General features: G+C 52.9%; 1 protein-coding gene across 1 annotated transcript; it reads right to left on the bottom strand.

Annotated features, from left to right (window-relative positions):
• Nucleotides 1–10,428: 10,428 nt before the first annotated feature.
• IL13 (interleukin 13) lies at nucleotides 10,429–14,929 on the bottom strand. The gene is made up of 4 exons (XM_077911628.1): nucleotides 13,025–14,929; nucleotides 11,935–11,988; nucleotides 11,545–11,649; nucleotides 10,429–11,188 (listed from the first exon to the last, which is right to left on the bottom strand). The coding sequence occupies exons 1-4, from the start codon at nucleotides 13,151–13,153 to the stop codon at nucleotides 11,081–11,083; spliced, it is 396 nt and encodes a 131-aa protein (XP_077767754.1). The 5' UTR covers nucleotides 13,154–14,929; the 3' UTR covers nucleotides 10,429–11,080.
• Between the last annotated feature and the right edge of the window lie 896 nt (nucleotides 14,930–15,825).

Below are 15,825 nucleotides of genomic sequence, written 5' to 3'. Positions count from 1 at the left end.
CTTCTGATGCCAACTGTGTGAAGTTGGGTTATACTTCCCAGGTTAAGGGCATGGCTTCCATAAGACTGCCCTCACTTCACACAGCTGCAAAGTTCAAGGATTCCCTGCCCACCCTCACTTTTGGCCAATTGGCTACAAATTTAAAAGTTCACACTACCTCCTCAGGTTCATAATTCTCCGGAGTGACCCACAGAACTTGGAAAAATATGTAAGGTTATAGCTGTGTAACCTGTAATACGAGCCAAAAGAACAGACACAGAGGGTGATGTCTAGGAGGATCCCAAACATGAGGCTTCCTCTGTTTTCTCCCCATCGAGTCAGAATGTGCCACCTCCCCAGAACCTTGATGCATGGCAATGTACAGGGTACCGCCAGCCATGGCAACTCACCTGAACCTTGGGGTCCAGAGTTTTACTGGTGTGTTGTTCTGTAGGTGCAATTGACTGGATCATTGTCCCCTCAGTTGAGACCACTGTGGCCTAATGGTCATGCTAGTCCCCACCCTGAGTTGCCTAATTAGCATAAACTATCAGGACCCAGACACTCTTATGACTTGGGAAGTCCCAAAGATTTAGGGGCTCCTTCCCAGGAACTGCTAGCAAAGGCCAACCTCTTTATTCTAGAGGTTTAGAAGTTACCTCCCAAGAGCTGGGAGAAAGGCCAGATCTCTGGGTAAGTTTGTTTTGTTTTGATAGAGCATGAGATGGAAGGAGGGGGAGAGAGAGAATCTTAAACAGGCTCCATACCCAGTGCAGAGCCCAACATGATCAAGAGTCTGACACATAACCAACTGAGCCACCCAGGTATCCCTAAGTTTGTGTTTTTTAAAAAAATTTGTGAATAGGTATTTCTTTTTATTCCTCAGTTTTATTATTGACATATAGCATTGTATGGGTCTAAGGTGTATAGCATAACAACTTAACATATATACTGTGAAATGATTACCATAAGCTTAGTTAACATCCATCATCTTATTTATAGACAACAGAAAGAAAAAAATATTTTTCCCTTGTGATGTGAAATTTTAGGATTTATTCTAATAATTTTCAAATATGCCACAGAGCATTGTTAATTGTCATCACTGTGTTGTATATTGCATCTCCTGTACTTACTTATAACTGGAAGTTTGTACCTTTTGACCACGGTCATCCAGTTCCCTCTTTTTCTACCCTCTATAGTGACCACAAATCTCATGTTTTTTTCTATGAGTTTGGTTTTTTTTTGTGTGTGTGTTGTTTTTGTTTTTAGATTCCACATATAAGTGAGATCATACAGTACTATCTTTTCCTAACATTTTACTTAGCATAACACCTTTAGGATCTATTCACGTTGTCACAAATGGCCGGATTTCCTTCTTTTTTATGGCCAAATAATATTCCTGTGTGTGTGTGTGTGTGTGTGTACACACCACAAGTTCTCTTTCCATTCATCCATCTGTGGATACCTAGGATGTTTCCAGGTCTTGACCTATTGTAAATAATGCTGCCATGAACATAGGGGTTCACATGTATCTTCGACAGAGTGTCTTCATTTCCTTTGGGTATATTTCCAGAAGTAGAATTACTGGATCATGTAGCATTTGTATTTTTAGTTTTTTGAGGATTTTTCATACTGTTTTCCATAGTGGCTGCACCAGTTTGCTTTTCCATCCATAGTACACAGGGTTCCTTTTTTTACGCGTCTTTACCAACACTTGTTGTTTCTTGCCTTTTTGATAATAATCATTCTAACAGAGGTGAAGTGATATCTCATTGTGTTTTTGATTTGCATTATTAGTGATGCATCTTTTCATGCATCTATTGGCCATTCACATACCTTTTTTGGAAAAATGGCCATTTTTTTTTTTTTTTTTGCTCATTTTTTTTCATGGGGTTGTTTCTTTGCTCAGGTAAGTGAGGTCCTCACTATAGAGATGGGGAGACAGAGTTCCTTCCAGGATAGGTGGAGACTTCAAATCCAGATGAACTATTATTTGGAGTCAATGGTGCATTTTCCTTTTTTGAGGGAAGGTCTAAGTTTTTGAGGAAAGGTCCGAGTGTTGAAGTTAAAACTGTGAAGTGTGGACATCCTAGAGGGAAGGCCAGGGTACAGAGCTTTGGGATTGAGGGAGAGCTGGAGAGGAGGGAAGGTCAATGCGATTCAAAAGCTATCCATGTATTCAGTGGTTGTGTGTGTGTGTGTGTGTGTGTGTGTGTGTGTGTGTGTGTTTAAGATTTTATTTATTTATCCATGAGAGACACACAGAGAGAGGCAGAGACACAGGCAGAGGGAGAATCAGGCTCCATGCAGGGAGCCTGACATGGGACTCGATCCTGAGTCTCCAGGATCACGCCCTGGACCGAAGGTGATGCTAAACCGCTGGGCCACCCAGGCTGCCTAACAGTTGTGTTTTTGAGTGCATGCCTTCGCTGAGGGCTATCCCCCAGGTTTAAGGCTATGGTGGCAAAGATGTAAATCAAAAGAGCCAGTAGCTCAGAAGCACAATGAAACTTCTTTGTTTTGTTTCAGTGGTTGGATAAGGCCAGGGAAAGTAGGGTGAACTTTCCAGAACATCAAAGAGTGACCAGCAGGTCCCCCCAAAGGGTAGGAGAAAAGGAGCTGTCCTCATTGCAGTGTGGCCTCATGGCAGCTGTACATGTGTCTCGCTGGTCGGAGGTCTGCAGATCAGGGGCAAGGACAGCCAGCACCCACGAAGGAGCCTCTCCCCACCTTCAGGAGTTGTGGGTGGTGATTATACCAGGTGGGCAGGCAGGCAGGCACTGAAGCTCAGGGAGACATTGACACTGCTGGGCTCTGGCTGTGTCAGTTGTAGAGCCCTTCCTTTTGCCCTGCCTGGTTTGTGGGGCCTCAGAGCTTTCCTTTCAGGCCGTAGAATGTGGGTCCAGCAAACAAACCACTTGTCAATTCTATGACCAGGAACAGATCACTAACTCTCTCCAGGTCTGTTTCTTCATCCGTGCTATGGCCATACTATGGCTCCTCCTCCTAAGATTCCGCCAGGAGTGCGTGAGAGGTTCTGTGCAGAGTGCTTGGCACACATCAGTCCCCAAGGTGTGGCTGCTCATGGAGTCCACCTCAGCGAGTGGCAGGCCAGGCCACTGGTCAGGGCTGGCTCCTCGCCTTTCTCAGCCACCTGCATAAAGTGAGGGCGTTAACAGTACCTACTTCACGTGGTTGTGGTGTGGAACAAACAAGTTAATGTTCCTAAGTTGTCAGAATAGTGCCTAGCACGTAGTAAGCGTGCTGTCAGCGATAGTAGCAGCAGCCGCAGCAGTAGTAGTATTGCCATTGTTTCTAATCATAACTTTGGTTGGTCACGTGACTGTGGTACTTAATCTACTAAACAAAGCCAAGTCTGGACAGGGCCAGTGGAGGTTTCGCCCCTGGACACCACCCTACACATGTCCCTCCTGGATGTGTCTGTCTCCTTAGTCTTCGGGGCCTTATCCTTGTTTGGGGGTGTCACTGTTGGTTGCTACACTGCAGCCCTCATACTTAAGTCTCTGGAATCATTGCAGGAAATAGATACCGTGGGGCATCTTATGCAGAGAGCACTCAGTGCAGAAAAGTAGGTGTTTATGAAAATGTTGGGAGGATGGAGGAACAGGCTGGGCCCAGAACTCTAAAGAAATGACCCACAGGTAGGGCTGCTGCCCCTGGGGCTGCCGCTGCTGGTGTAGAGTTCAGGAGCACACAGCTGAGGCTGCAGCCTGGGGGTCCTGCTTCAGCTGTGCCCAATCACCCCCCCACCACTGCTCCAGGAGAAAACTTCAGCTTCCCACCCCAGCCGAGGGCACAGGAAGGGGGCGTCTGCCTCCTCCCAGCTCCTGCAGCTCTCTGAACAACAGGGAGCAGTGGGTCTTGTGTAGAGCATCTCTGCTTCCCTGGCCCTGGCTGAGGAGTTTTCCACAGCAGTCGTCCCCATGGGTCCCTGTGGCCCTGTTCCGCCCTGAGCCTTGCACTCCTTGCACTTGATCTCTCCCCTGGCTTCTGTCAGCGATGTGGGACCACACATGGAATAGCCCTTTCCAGCTCCTCCTAGGTGTACTCATGATGAAAGTAAGACTCCTCCAAAAGGAAGGATATTTAGTAGAGATTGGAGTAAGTAGGCCTTAGCAGGGGTAGGGGGACAGTTCGTGGAAGGCCAGCAGGCCTCTCTGGGGCCTGGAGGAAGTGAGCGAGCCAGCAGGCATGGGAGGGCAGTCTTCTGGAGGACTGCAGTCCCCAGTCACTATGAGCTCGGAGCAGCAGCTGGCCTGGATTGCGGGGCATGGATCTGGACCTTGGATTGCATGGGGCCCTGGGAGCCTCAGGTCTGAGAGTGACTCCCAGCAGTGCAGTGTCACTGAAGGCCATGTGTCCTGCAGTCAGCAGGGCCTCCTACTCCTGAGTCCCAGCTCTGCCACTTTGTCTTGGGGTGACCTTGGGAAAGTTTCTCTGCCCAGGATTCTCTGTCAAACTGGGCTAATAATAGGGATATGGGAAGATTACATTATACAGTGTTTTGTGTGGTGCCTGGCATGTCGGAAGCCTATACATGCCAACTGTCATCATCGTCGTCATTGTCATCGCAGTTGGGATGGGCTGAATATGGGGGTGAGGAAGAGTGAGAAGTCACAGAGGACCCCAGGTTTCTGTCTTGGGAGCTGCTATTCACAGAGATGGCAGTTTCAGAGGGAAGGTCCAGAGACCATGAGCTGAGGCACATAGGACAGACTGGGTTATAGACACAGAGGGTGAGGAAGTGGTGGGGAAGGATGGTACTGGCCAGGGCCTCTGGAAGAGAGGGGACCAGAAATGACTGTGGCATTCCAGGGCTGCTGGGAGAGGGGAGGGAGGGAGAGGAGGCAGCCAGCCAGCCAGGCTGAGAGGAAACCCGGGCATGAGAGAGTCTTGGAGGAGAAGCGAGTGTTCCGTCAGTATTGTAGATGTTCTTCAGGGATGGGCTAGATAAGGTGGAAACATTTCCACTGGATTTAGTGATAAGAGATAATTAGTGACATCACTGAGATCGTTTCTAGGGTGTGGTAGGGGCAGGTGCCCAATGGAGGGCAGGCTCTGCTGGCATGTGTGCTGCAAGAGGGTGGGGGGCTCCAGGTGATCAATAGTTTTTCAACCTGAGCCCAGGCTTCCCCAGCTCCGTAAAGGCACCTGACACCAACGGAAATGCCTCCCATGCCCACATCCAGTCCCACACCAAAGCCTCTGTATTTGAACTGTATCCACACTGAAAGGTATGTGGGCTTGGACGGTGGATGGAGGGGGCAGGTGAGGCAGAGACAAAACTGAATTGGCCTTGAGCTGCTAACTGTTAAAGTTGGGCCGTGGATACTGGGGAGTTACTTTTGTGTGCTTTTGAGATTTCCCATGGTAAAGGAATTTTTAAGACTTCCATGGTTAGAAAAGTCATATATTTATATATCACGTACTATACATATATCGATGATCTCAGATGCCACACATGTTTATGTAGATGATGTGTAAGTGTGGGTCATGTAGGTACCACACACAACTCCAGAACCTGGTCACATTCACTCTTTCACTGTCCTACCCCACCTGGGTTTCTACAAGATTGTTCTCACTGGTCATCCTGCTCGCATCTTTGTCCCCACATTCTGTTGTTCACACAGCAGCCCAAATGCTGCTGTCACATGGGAGCCATCTCACCAGAGCAAAGCCTTCCTGCCCATAGAACCCTGACTGCCTGTCCCTCTTGTTCCTGCCCTTGGCCTCTGCTCTCCTCTTCTTGATGCTGGTGGGGGGCATTCCAGCTCACTCTACCTGTGAATGACTTCCTCCCTCTCTCCCTCCATCCAGATCTCTATTCTGTGTGAGCTTATCAGAGAGGACTTCTCTGACCTCCCCTCACAGCACAACCCCTCACCTGACCCCGCTGCCTCCTTGTGTCCCACAGCACTCGCCACCACCTGTACTGTCTGTGTTTTCTTGTTTGCAGGCTCTATCCTCCACTAGGAGTAACCTTATTTTTGTTCATCATGGATCCTCAGTGCCTTGACACTTCCTAAAGACCTCAATGGCTAATTATTAAATGAATGACTAGAGCTCCATTTCATGGAGAGGGCAGCTGAGAAGGGTAAGGCCTGAGTAAGAACGAGGGAAGTTAGGGACCTAGCTGGGACTTGTATGGACCCTATAGTCTTTGCCCTAGCCCCTGGAGAGGGCAGGGAGGATTGGATCCTGAGGACAGATGCAAGAAGGACCCCTCAGAGGGAGTGAACTGGGGGATGAGGGAGACCAGGCAGGCATAGCTGTGGACTCTGGCTTTTCTGAGTGGAGGCTCCATAGGCTACTGGCCTGTCTTTTCTTTGAGAAGCAGATGGAAGGTTCTCCTCCTGGGAGAAGGAAGCTGGCTGAGGCATCTGCTGGACCTCTCCATCTGTCCCTGAGGCATCAATGTCACTTCAGCCTCAGAGGGGACTGGTGGCCCATCATTTCCCATCCTACCCCCTCTTCCATTCGCCAGCACCAGCCTGGCAGACTGGGGCTGGGCAAAGCCCCCCAAGAATGGCATTTCTTCCTCGCTTTTGGCAACACAGGATCTGCTTGGCCCTTGGGAGGAGTGGTGCCAAAACTCCTGCCTCCTGGGCCCCTGCTGGGCCTCTCTGCTCCTGGGCTGGCTAGCTCCCCGGGGGTGCTGGGAACTGAGCTCAGGGTCCTGGCTGGCCCATCCCGGGAGGGCTGCTGGCCCTTTCCTTACCCTTCATGGACCAGTCACCAATTTCATGTTGTTTTGTTTTAGTGTTTGTTTGTTTTTTAAATTAAATTTGTCTTCATCTCCCAGTAAGAAATGAATACATGCTCATTGTAGAAAATGTGGGGAAATGGAAATGAGCAGAAAGAGGAGACATTAAATGAGAGATTGCCTTTCTAAGGCGGCGTCCCCGGGGCTCCTTGGGCCCAGAACCTGGGGCTCTGCAGGGGCCTCCACAGCAGGCAAGCTTTCAGGAATCGTCCTCGTCACGGGCTCCAGCTTGACCATGTGATGCAGAGTGCGGAACTGACGAGAGTTGCTATATTTACCACTGGTGTCTGCGTCACCAGTGACCACACAGTAGCATCGGCCCGGCGGTGCATCTGCTGGGGCGTTTCTGAAGGACGCTCTGAGAGCTCACTTTCCACAAGAGAAGGCATGGTGCAGGGGAAGGGAGTGAGCGCAACAGAAAGTGAGGTCGTAGGTAGAAAATCGCTTCTGGGATTTCAAATGGCTTCGTCATGGGGCCCTCCCTTGCTGCCGAGAAATCAGTTGATCTGGGAAAGTTCGTTGCAAACCCTTTATTCTGTTGCTTTTGGGTGGAGCTGAGAAATGAATGAAGATAATGAGGCTTTATGACTTTTATTTTTCAGTGTAGGAGTTGGGCAGCGTGTGTGGGTGGGGTGACCACGGATACAGCCACCAGTCCCAACACCAGCTGGGGCTTCTGGAGAGGCTGGATGCCTGGCCAGTGCATCCCAGGCCAGGCATCCAGCCTAGCACGGTCAGCCTGGACTTGGCAGGGCCTGCTTAGAAGGCAATCAGCTAAAGGGAGGAATAGTTTTTGGTTTTGTTCAAACTGACCAGCTAAATTAAGATAATAAGCAGAAGGCGCTTTCCTGTTGATAATAATGAAAAAGCTATGAGGCGATGGATTTGATAAACCCCGTCCTTGAAGCTGCTGGGTCACAAGGAAACAAAATGTGACCCTTCATCCTCCTGAGCCTTGAGCAGTTCAGAGGGCCAGCCTTGGAGAAACCCCAGCAGTGACTCGCAATGTTTTCTGACACCTCATCTGAGCAGCAAACAGAAGTGTTTGGTGCCAAGTTCACCGGAAACTCAAGTGTGTCTCACTTCTCACTTGAACCTTGGCCCCTCTTCCAGTGAAACCTCTGGGGCCTGGGGTTCCTGGGGTGCAGGGGGGCTCCCCGCCTTGGGCCCCATGACCAGCATCTCCCTCCCACTCAGCAAGCACTCTGCCCCTTCCCAACCCCCCTTCCATCCGGCATTGCTCAGAGTTTGCCTCTCCACCTGGAAGAAGTGAGACCACACACACGGTTTGAGAAACTCCCAGCAAATACCCCAGGCCTTAGTCCCCAGGTTGGGGTGCTCCCAGCCATAATAGCTGACACGAAACCTTTTTTCCTGTTTCATCTTTTTCTTTCTCTCTCATCCCTGGCTGGGCCCTCCTCCCTTTTGCCACCCACGCTGGCTTGGTACTGCGGCTCTGTGAGGTCCGTCATTCCTGGAAGGACCTGAGCCCCCTAGGCTGGCTGCATGCCTCAGTGACTACAGGTTCCTCATCTGGTCTCGGGGATGGTCTCAGAGGTAGCTGAGGACGTGGTGCGCTGTGGACCCCTAGTGGTGGAGCTGTACACCCTCCTGACTATCCCCTTGGAATACATCCTTAGGGAGTCCTTGGGGCCGGTCCACACCAGTCTCAAATGCAGTCTTTGCTCTTGGAAGATTCACACGGAATTTCATCCAGAGATTTTCCATCTTTCTTCAGACAGACAGGCTGGTGCTCTCATTGGGGAGGTGATGTGGCCAAAGGTGATGTTACTAGAGAACAGATGGCTGAGTTTGGAATAAAAATACAATCCTCTGGCCTTGAAACCCTTGAGACTCTGGTTGGAGAGTGATTGCAAAACCTTGGCTCCTGCCCCCAGGCCCGACTTTCCCACCTACCTGGTAGATCACCCCTTTTCCAGATCTGCCATTGCTCAAAGATTTCTTTCTGGTGCCTACTCACAAGGCCCAGAGTGCTGGAGAAGTGCAAGCCATGTGCAGCCCGCCACAAGTGTACTGGGACTCAGCAGGTTCTGAGGCTCCCTGGCACCACAGAGACGGTCCAGTGCCTGCCCTGGACAGCCTGTGGGATACTCAGCTCCCATGCCCCCTCCCTAGATCTTCCCTCGCTTTGCCTGGGTGCAAGGGGTCCGCTCTCTTTGAATGGTTCCTGGAGCTGCCCACTATGGTCATCTACCCCTGGATGAGTCCTTTCATGGCCTCTGTTGCCTGAATCACACGCAGCTTCACCTCTCACTGTTCCTGGGTCTGTCTCCACTGGCTTCTGAGCACGGCTGTGGATGTTCCCACCAGGCTTGAGGCTCCCCAGGGAGGGTACCTGCCTGCCACTTAGTGTTTAAGACCAGTCTCTGATGACCCACCACCCTCTGCAAAGGCGTTGCATCCTTCTGGGTGCCTCTTGGAGATTGAGTGTAAACCACTCCTGATGGGCATGAGCATTAGCTGTGGTGTGCTGATGCCTGGTACTTCTGGCACTCGTGGTACTGGCCTGGGCCAAGGGAGAAGCAAAAAACCTGTTTGGGATGGTGGTCTGCCCAGGCCCTGTGACCTTGGGTCTCTACTTGTGACTCCATAGTGCAGGGGTCATAAGTCAGTTGGTGAATCTTCATTCACAGAGGTAATGAGTGTGCAGTAATAATGAGATGTGTCCAGGGACTGACTAAACAGTCTCTAGAAAGGAATTTGTGAGGGACATCTGGGTGGCTCAGCGGTTGTGTCTGCCTTTGGCCTGGGGCATGATCCTGGGTCTAGGGATCGAGTTCTGTATCGGGCTCCCTGAGAGGAGCCTGCTTTTCCCTCTGTCTGTGTCTCTGCCTCTCTCTCTGTGCCTTTCATGAATAAATACATAAAACCTTTTAAAAGAAAATGGAATTTGTGAGCTTCCTACCAGGGGAGGTGCCCAAACAGGTTGATGTCAATGTTATATAAGTTATGGGACACCTGGGTGGCTCAGTCAGTTAAACATCCATCTCTAATTTCTTTTTTTTTTTTTTTTTTCATCTCTAATTTCTCAGCTGAGACGTTGATCTCGGAGTTGTGAGTTCAAGCCCCATGTTGGGCTCTATGCTGGGCATGGAGCCTACTTAAAAAAATACTCATCCTTTTAGGCCAGATAGCATTTGGACAAAGGAAGGCAAAGTGGCTAAGTGTGTGGGTTTTGGAATTGGAGTGAGTTCTGGGTTCTAATCCTGGTTTCGCTCCTTACCAGGTATGTGACCTCAGGCATGCTACCTTCTCTAACCTGAGAATCAGAGAGATTCTGAGGGAGACACTGGAGGGTGTGTGGGTGGTGTCAGACACAAGCTGGCCCACCCCTGGGGGCCTGCTTACTTCCTTCATCCCAGGTCGTCTCCCTCAATCCCCCTGCACTCCTCCCTAGGCCACCTCCTCCACCTGCCCCACTTCCCGGAGAGCTCCTCAGAGTCTTAGGAACCGAGGCCAGGGTCCCCACAGGCCAAAGTAAAAGACAGACATCATTAGGTCTCTTGTCACCATCTTTATTTCTGGCTTCCAGTTTGACAAAGTCAGTGAAAGAGCACATTCAGTGACAACACCCTCCCCCCCACCCGCCCCGGCCTGGCCACACACACCAAATGCAGCCTTTTAGGCTACTCTTCTATATATTATTAACTCTTTGATAACATATTTTATTTCTTAACTTTAAATACAAGGAAAAACAATAAATTACTGCTTGGCTGAGGGCCAGCTGCTGAGTGGCAGACAAGAGCAGCATCTCTGACCCTTTCTCCTGTCCCCTGTGTCGGCCCCAGGATCCCAGTGAGGTAGCAGAATTTTACACACAGTGCTTATTCCCAGGGACTCTCTAAACCCGAGTCACTGGGCCCCCAGCTCCAAGCCACTCCCTGTCCCCAGCACAAACAAACACACTTGTTTAAATAACACACAATAATAAATAAGGCTAAGAAGAAACATGTCTGTGCCACTCCCAGGTACAGCAAGACCCCCTCCCACACATATCTGCCTCCACTGTAATGCTGCACTTTGCTCTGAGGAGGGGACAGTCATGGGATGCAGTGCTTTCCCTCAGCGTTGATGAAGTGCAGACGGAGGAGGGCCACCCGGCTGGGCCCCATGCACCAAGGCAGGGGTGGCTGGGCTCAGCTCCATGGAGGCAGGCGGTGCAGGCTGAGGTCCCAGCTGAGGAAATGGTTCTTCCCCCCCCCCCCTAAGAAATTTGTGACATCGGAAAGAAAAATGAATCTGGAACTTAAGTGGTCAGGTCTGGGTCTACAGATAAGGATGCTAAGTTTTCATGCTTCATCTGAAATTTCCATGGCGATAAACTCCCCTTACATAGGTGAGCAGGTTTTTCACCAACTGGATCACTTCAATTTTGGTGTCTCGGCTGCGTTCACTGGAAATCTGCTGCGGGACAAAGAGATCAGCGTGCCGGTGTGACACCAGAGCAGAGAGGACCGGCATCTGCCAGGGGCTTTCCAGGAACTGGCTTACTGAATCCTCACAAAAGCCCCCATGAGGTGGGTACTGTCATTACCCGTATTTCACAGATGTGGAAACTGAAGCTCAGGTAGGAGTCAGGAGCCCTCAAGCTCAGGTCCTGGAAATCCCAAAGGGCATGTTCCTGCTGCCACAGTGGCCCCACCCCCAGGGTGGACGCTTGCCTTCCCGATGCTCAGCCAGGTTCCCTTGGAGCCCCCAGGGAGCACCCAGGGCTGGCCCCAGTGGATGCAAGGTTGGGGCTACAGGACAGAGGGCCTTACCCCTGCCGCGGGCTTTTGAGAGCACAGTGCTTTCAGCATCCTCTGGGTCCTTTGGATGGCACTGCAGTCGGAGACATTGATCAGAGATTCTAGAGCTGCGCAGTACTGCGGAGAGAACACGGGATGTCAGGCCCTGCTGGGTGCCCCCAGCCGTGTGGCTCAGGCGGCACCTTCACTGGTCTGCATGGACCTCACAGGAGGTGGGGTTTGAGAGCCCTGACGGAGGTGGCTTTGGTAGTGGCAGGGGTCCAGATTGTGAGGGCTCTGGTTTGTGGGTATCTCGTGAAGCTCGCTCGGCTCCCGGGGAGCCGTGTGCGTGAGGCTCAGAGAAGACAAGCACAAAACCTACAGCCTCTGCTACGTCCCTCCTCGCGGCCCCGGGGGCCTTACCATGCCGGCGGTCAGGTTGACGCTCCACACCATGCTGCCGTTGCAGAGGGATGCCTGCGGGGGCAAGACGATGGTGAGCCCAGGCCAGGTCTCCAGGGGCTCCACCCCACAGGCATCCCCGGTGTGGCACGGAGGTAGGCCTGCCCCCCCACCCCCAGTGTTCCTGAGCATCAGTTCCTGCTCCACATAGTAGGGGAGACCTATTGTACAGGGTCTTGGGGCTGAGAGAGAAACATTTGAGTGACACAGCCAGTAAGCAACAAGCCTTGTGTGAAGCTTTCTGTAGCCAGGGCTGCAAGACAGAGAACATCTGGCTGGTCAGTAGGACAGCCACAGGGAAGAGTCAGGACAGTGTCGGGTGAGTGGGGAGCAGTGGCCGCCTCAGATGGGAGGCAGTGAGGGCTGGCGTACAGAACCCTGTCCTCTGAATTGGGAGACACTGCAGTTTGAAGCATGGGCACTGGGTGTCAGCCAGGCCTGGCATGAATCTGGCTTTTGTCAACTTTAATGAAGCTTCGTCAGTCAAAGAGGGTCATTATACCTGCCTTTTGAGGTGGTTGGCAGTGGTGAAATGAGATGGAAAAGCACCCAGCACTAGGCTTGGCACACAGTCATTGCTCAGAAAGTGTGAGCCATCAGCACTGGGGACAGGAGCTGACTACCAGTGAATACTTCCATAAGAATGGATTTAACCAAAATGCTGTGAATAATGGCCCCATTATTCCATTCAAATCCCGCTGGCAAATGCTAAATAGTCCCAGGGGATGTGCTAGCCCCTCTCTGCTTTCCTCTTCTTGAACGAATGTGTAGGAGCTGGCCACTGCAGGCAGGGCCGGGGGGGGGGGGGGGGGGGGGGGGGGGGTGGTCAGGTAGTCCCTGGGGGCTCCACCAAACCCCTTTATGGGTCCACCCAAACTGTTGCCCCCCATCCCCCTAACCTGGCTCTTCTCCCTCATGGTGGGGCCCATCCTGGTCCAAGGGGCTTCTCAAGACAGGGCCTAGCCTTCATGGCCTGAACCATGACCAACACCCTGCCTAAGAGTCACCCACTCCAGCGCCCTCAGACCTAGGACCTGCAGAAGGTACTCACCTGATTCTGGGTGATGTTGACCAGCTCCTCAATGAGCTCCTTGAGGGTTGGGGAGGGAGTCACAGGGCTCGGGGAGGCAAGGCCACCGAGGCAGGTGAGAGCAATGACCACAGTCAACCAGAGCGCCATGGAGCCCAGAGCCAATGCAGGAGGAGCGAGAGAGGAGCAGGCAGGTCGTAGGCTGGCCTAAGCTGAGTGGCTTGTGGCCTTGGCCTCTTGTGGCAGCTTTTATAGGCCAAATGATGACGCCTCCCACCCTGGTCTCCGCTTTGTCGGGTACTATCTAGAAACCACATCTTTACTCATCTTGATTTTACTTTGTGGAAAATCCAGCGTCGCATAAAGGAAAGAGTTTGATTTCTTGTGGACTTATCATTGAGAGGGGTCTGGAGCGCTTTCCAAGATATGGATGGGCTTGCTCCAGGAGTAGGTAAGAGAGCCCTGAGTGCAGCCTGATGTCAGCCAAGCCAGCCGGAACTGCAGCAATTTTGATTGGTAACCACCTTGAGTGCCCAGCCCTGTCCACAGACCGTTTTGGGTCACCAGAGGCTCTCAGCAAACCGTGCTCTGACTACAGTCTACCAGATGTGGGAATTTCGGGGTTTTATTTTTTCAATGAACCGGTCTCTAATACTTGATTTGGATACAAACTCAAACAGGATAAAAAGGGGACACCTGGGTGGCTCAGTGGTTGAGCGCCTGCCTTTGGCTCAGGTCCTGATCCCGGGGTCCTGGGATCAAGTCCCACATCGGGCTCCCTGCAGGGAGCCTGCCTCTCCCTCTGTCTGTGTCTCTGCCTCTCTCTCTCTGTGTCTCATGAATAAGTAAGATCTTAAAAAAAAAAAAAAAAAGATAAAAAAAAGATAAAAAGAAAAGAGGGAAGTTCATTCTTTTTCATCCACGATTCCCTGTTGGCCCTACTGTGGGAAGGATTATAAAAGTTTAGATTCACAGGTCTCCACAGAAAGATCCAGTCAGATTCTGGGATCCTTCTGGGACCTTTTCTCTTTAAAGTGGCTTTGATGGTAACTTTGAGCATAGGCAGTGTAAACATTGAGTGCCCAACTCAGGCTTTTTCAGCCTGGGCCCATCCTGATGCGAAACCCTTAATGGGCCAGGTTGGCAGGAAGTGGGACCCAGCCTTAGCCCAGGTAGGAAAATGTAAGTGTTCCCACCAGTATCTGTGGGACAAAGCCTTCCCCGCTGGGGGACCCAGGTTTGTGCAGACTGAAGGCTGTGGAGGGAAGCTGCTGGGCCTGCCCCGCTTCAGGGACCCCACTGAGCAGCCCACCCCTGCAGAGACCCTGGCATACAGCCACTTTCCTGCTTCTCCCTCCCTTCTCTGGAAGTCCTCCAGAAACCCCTGCAACAGAGACCGCATCATTTGCCTGTTGAGTACTGATGTCAGGCTGTCTCCCTCAGCCACTTCCTCCCCTAAACCAGTGTCTACCCCTCCAGGCCCCTTCTCTGCTTGCTCAGGCTCCCTTTGTCCTACTCTCAGTGAGGCTCAACCTCCTCACAGGGGCTCCCCAGTGATGCTCCGGCTCCTGCTGCGAGGCTGCCCACCTTGCCCACCTTCTCTGCTCGCCAGACCCCAAGCTCGAGGCCGGCTGTAGGCCCTGACGCCCCGAAGCCAGCCCCTGCCCCTGCCGGCCCCCTCCTCCAGTGCCTGGTGTGCTGTCACTTGGCTGTACGACAGACACGTCTGGGTGTGGGCCGTGGGCCCGTTTCCTCCTCTGTAGCGGGAGGCTCTGTGTTGAGGGCAGGAGCAGGGAACCGTAGGATGGAACCGTAGGTGGGATGTAGATGTCCCGGGCTCTGCGGGCGGTGGCCGCGATGCCCCGCGGAGATAGGGCCGGGCCTCATGCAACGGCAGACGGGGCTGATAAGCGGGATCCGCGCCCTCCTCCGCCGCGACCCGCCGAGGGCGTGAGCGCAGAGCCCACCCGCGGAGCCGCCACGCGCCGCCGCCCCCGCCGCCCCCGCCGCGCGCAGGTCCGGGCCGGGCGAGGGAGCGGGGAGGCGGGCCGGCCCCTGCCCCGCGGGTCCAGCGCCCCACGCGCAGCGCCCGCACCCGCCCGCCTTGGCCAAGGGCAGCGGCCCGCGCCGTCCACCGGGGCGCGGGGGCCCATCCCGGCTTCCACCCCGAGACGAGCCCCGCTGGCTCCGTCCTGCGTCTCTCTGGGTGTCTCTTGACTTTGGGGCGGCTCCGCTCCCGCCCCGGGTCACCGTGTCACCGCGCACTACGGCCGCGCTGCTCCGGCCCGCGCACGCGTCTGTCCCCCGGGCGTGGCGCCGGTCCCCGCGGCGGGCGGCTCGGGCCGGGAGGCGGGGCCCCGGGAGCGGAGGCGGCGGCGCGTCCACCCGCCCACCCGCCCGCCCGCCCGCGGAGCGTCTTTTCCCAGTTGCCGCCCACGCTGTTCTCCACGCGAAGGAAGGGATCCCCAGTCGCTGGGAGTACGGGGTAAAGCTAGTAGGCGAGTCTTAATGATTTAACATATCTCACTTAGAAGTTTTTATTTTTATGAAGGTTCTATGTGTGTGTGGTTTAAAATAATCAAAAACGAGTTTGGGGTATGAGCTCCCCGTGGGTCCTTTGCACTCCTGCAGGACTCGTGAGCGAGGCGCCAAGGGGTCCTTTGTTCCTCAGTATCTTTTGAAAGATGTTCGTACAAGAAACAGCCTTGGACACAGGGCGTCTTCCTCACCCACAAACGCAGGCCGACCTCCTAGCCGTCCTGAGACTTCGGCTTCCCTAAGCTCAGGCTTGTTTTTCCGCAGTGCAACCCCCCGGGTCCTAG

This window comes from Canis aureus, chromosome 10 (genome assembly GCF_053574225.1).
Source record: "Canis aureus isolate CA01 chromosome 10, VMU_Caureus_v.1.0, whole genome shotgun sequence".
In the NCBI taxonomy this organism is placed as follows: domain Eukaryota; kingdom Metazoa; phylum Chordata; class Mammalia; order Carnivora; family Canidae; genus Canis; species Canis aureus.
This window is presented reverse-complemented; position numbering and strand designations above follow the sequence as displayed.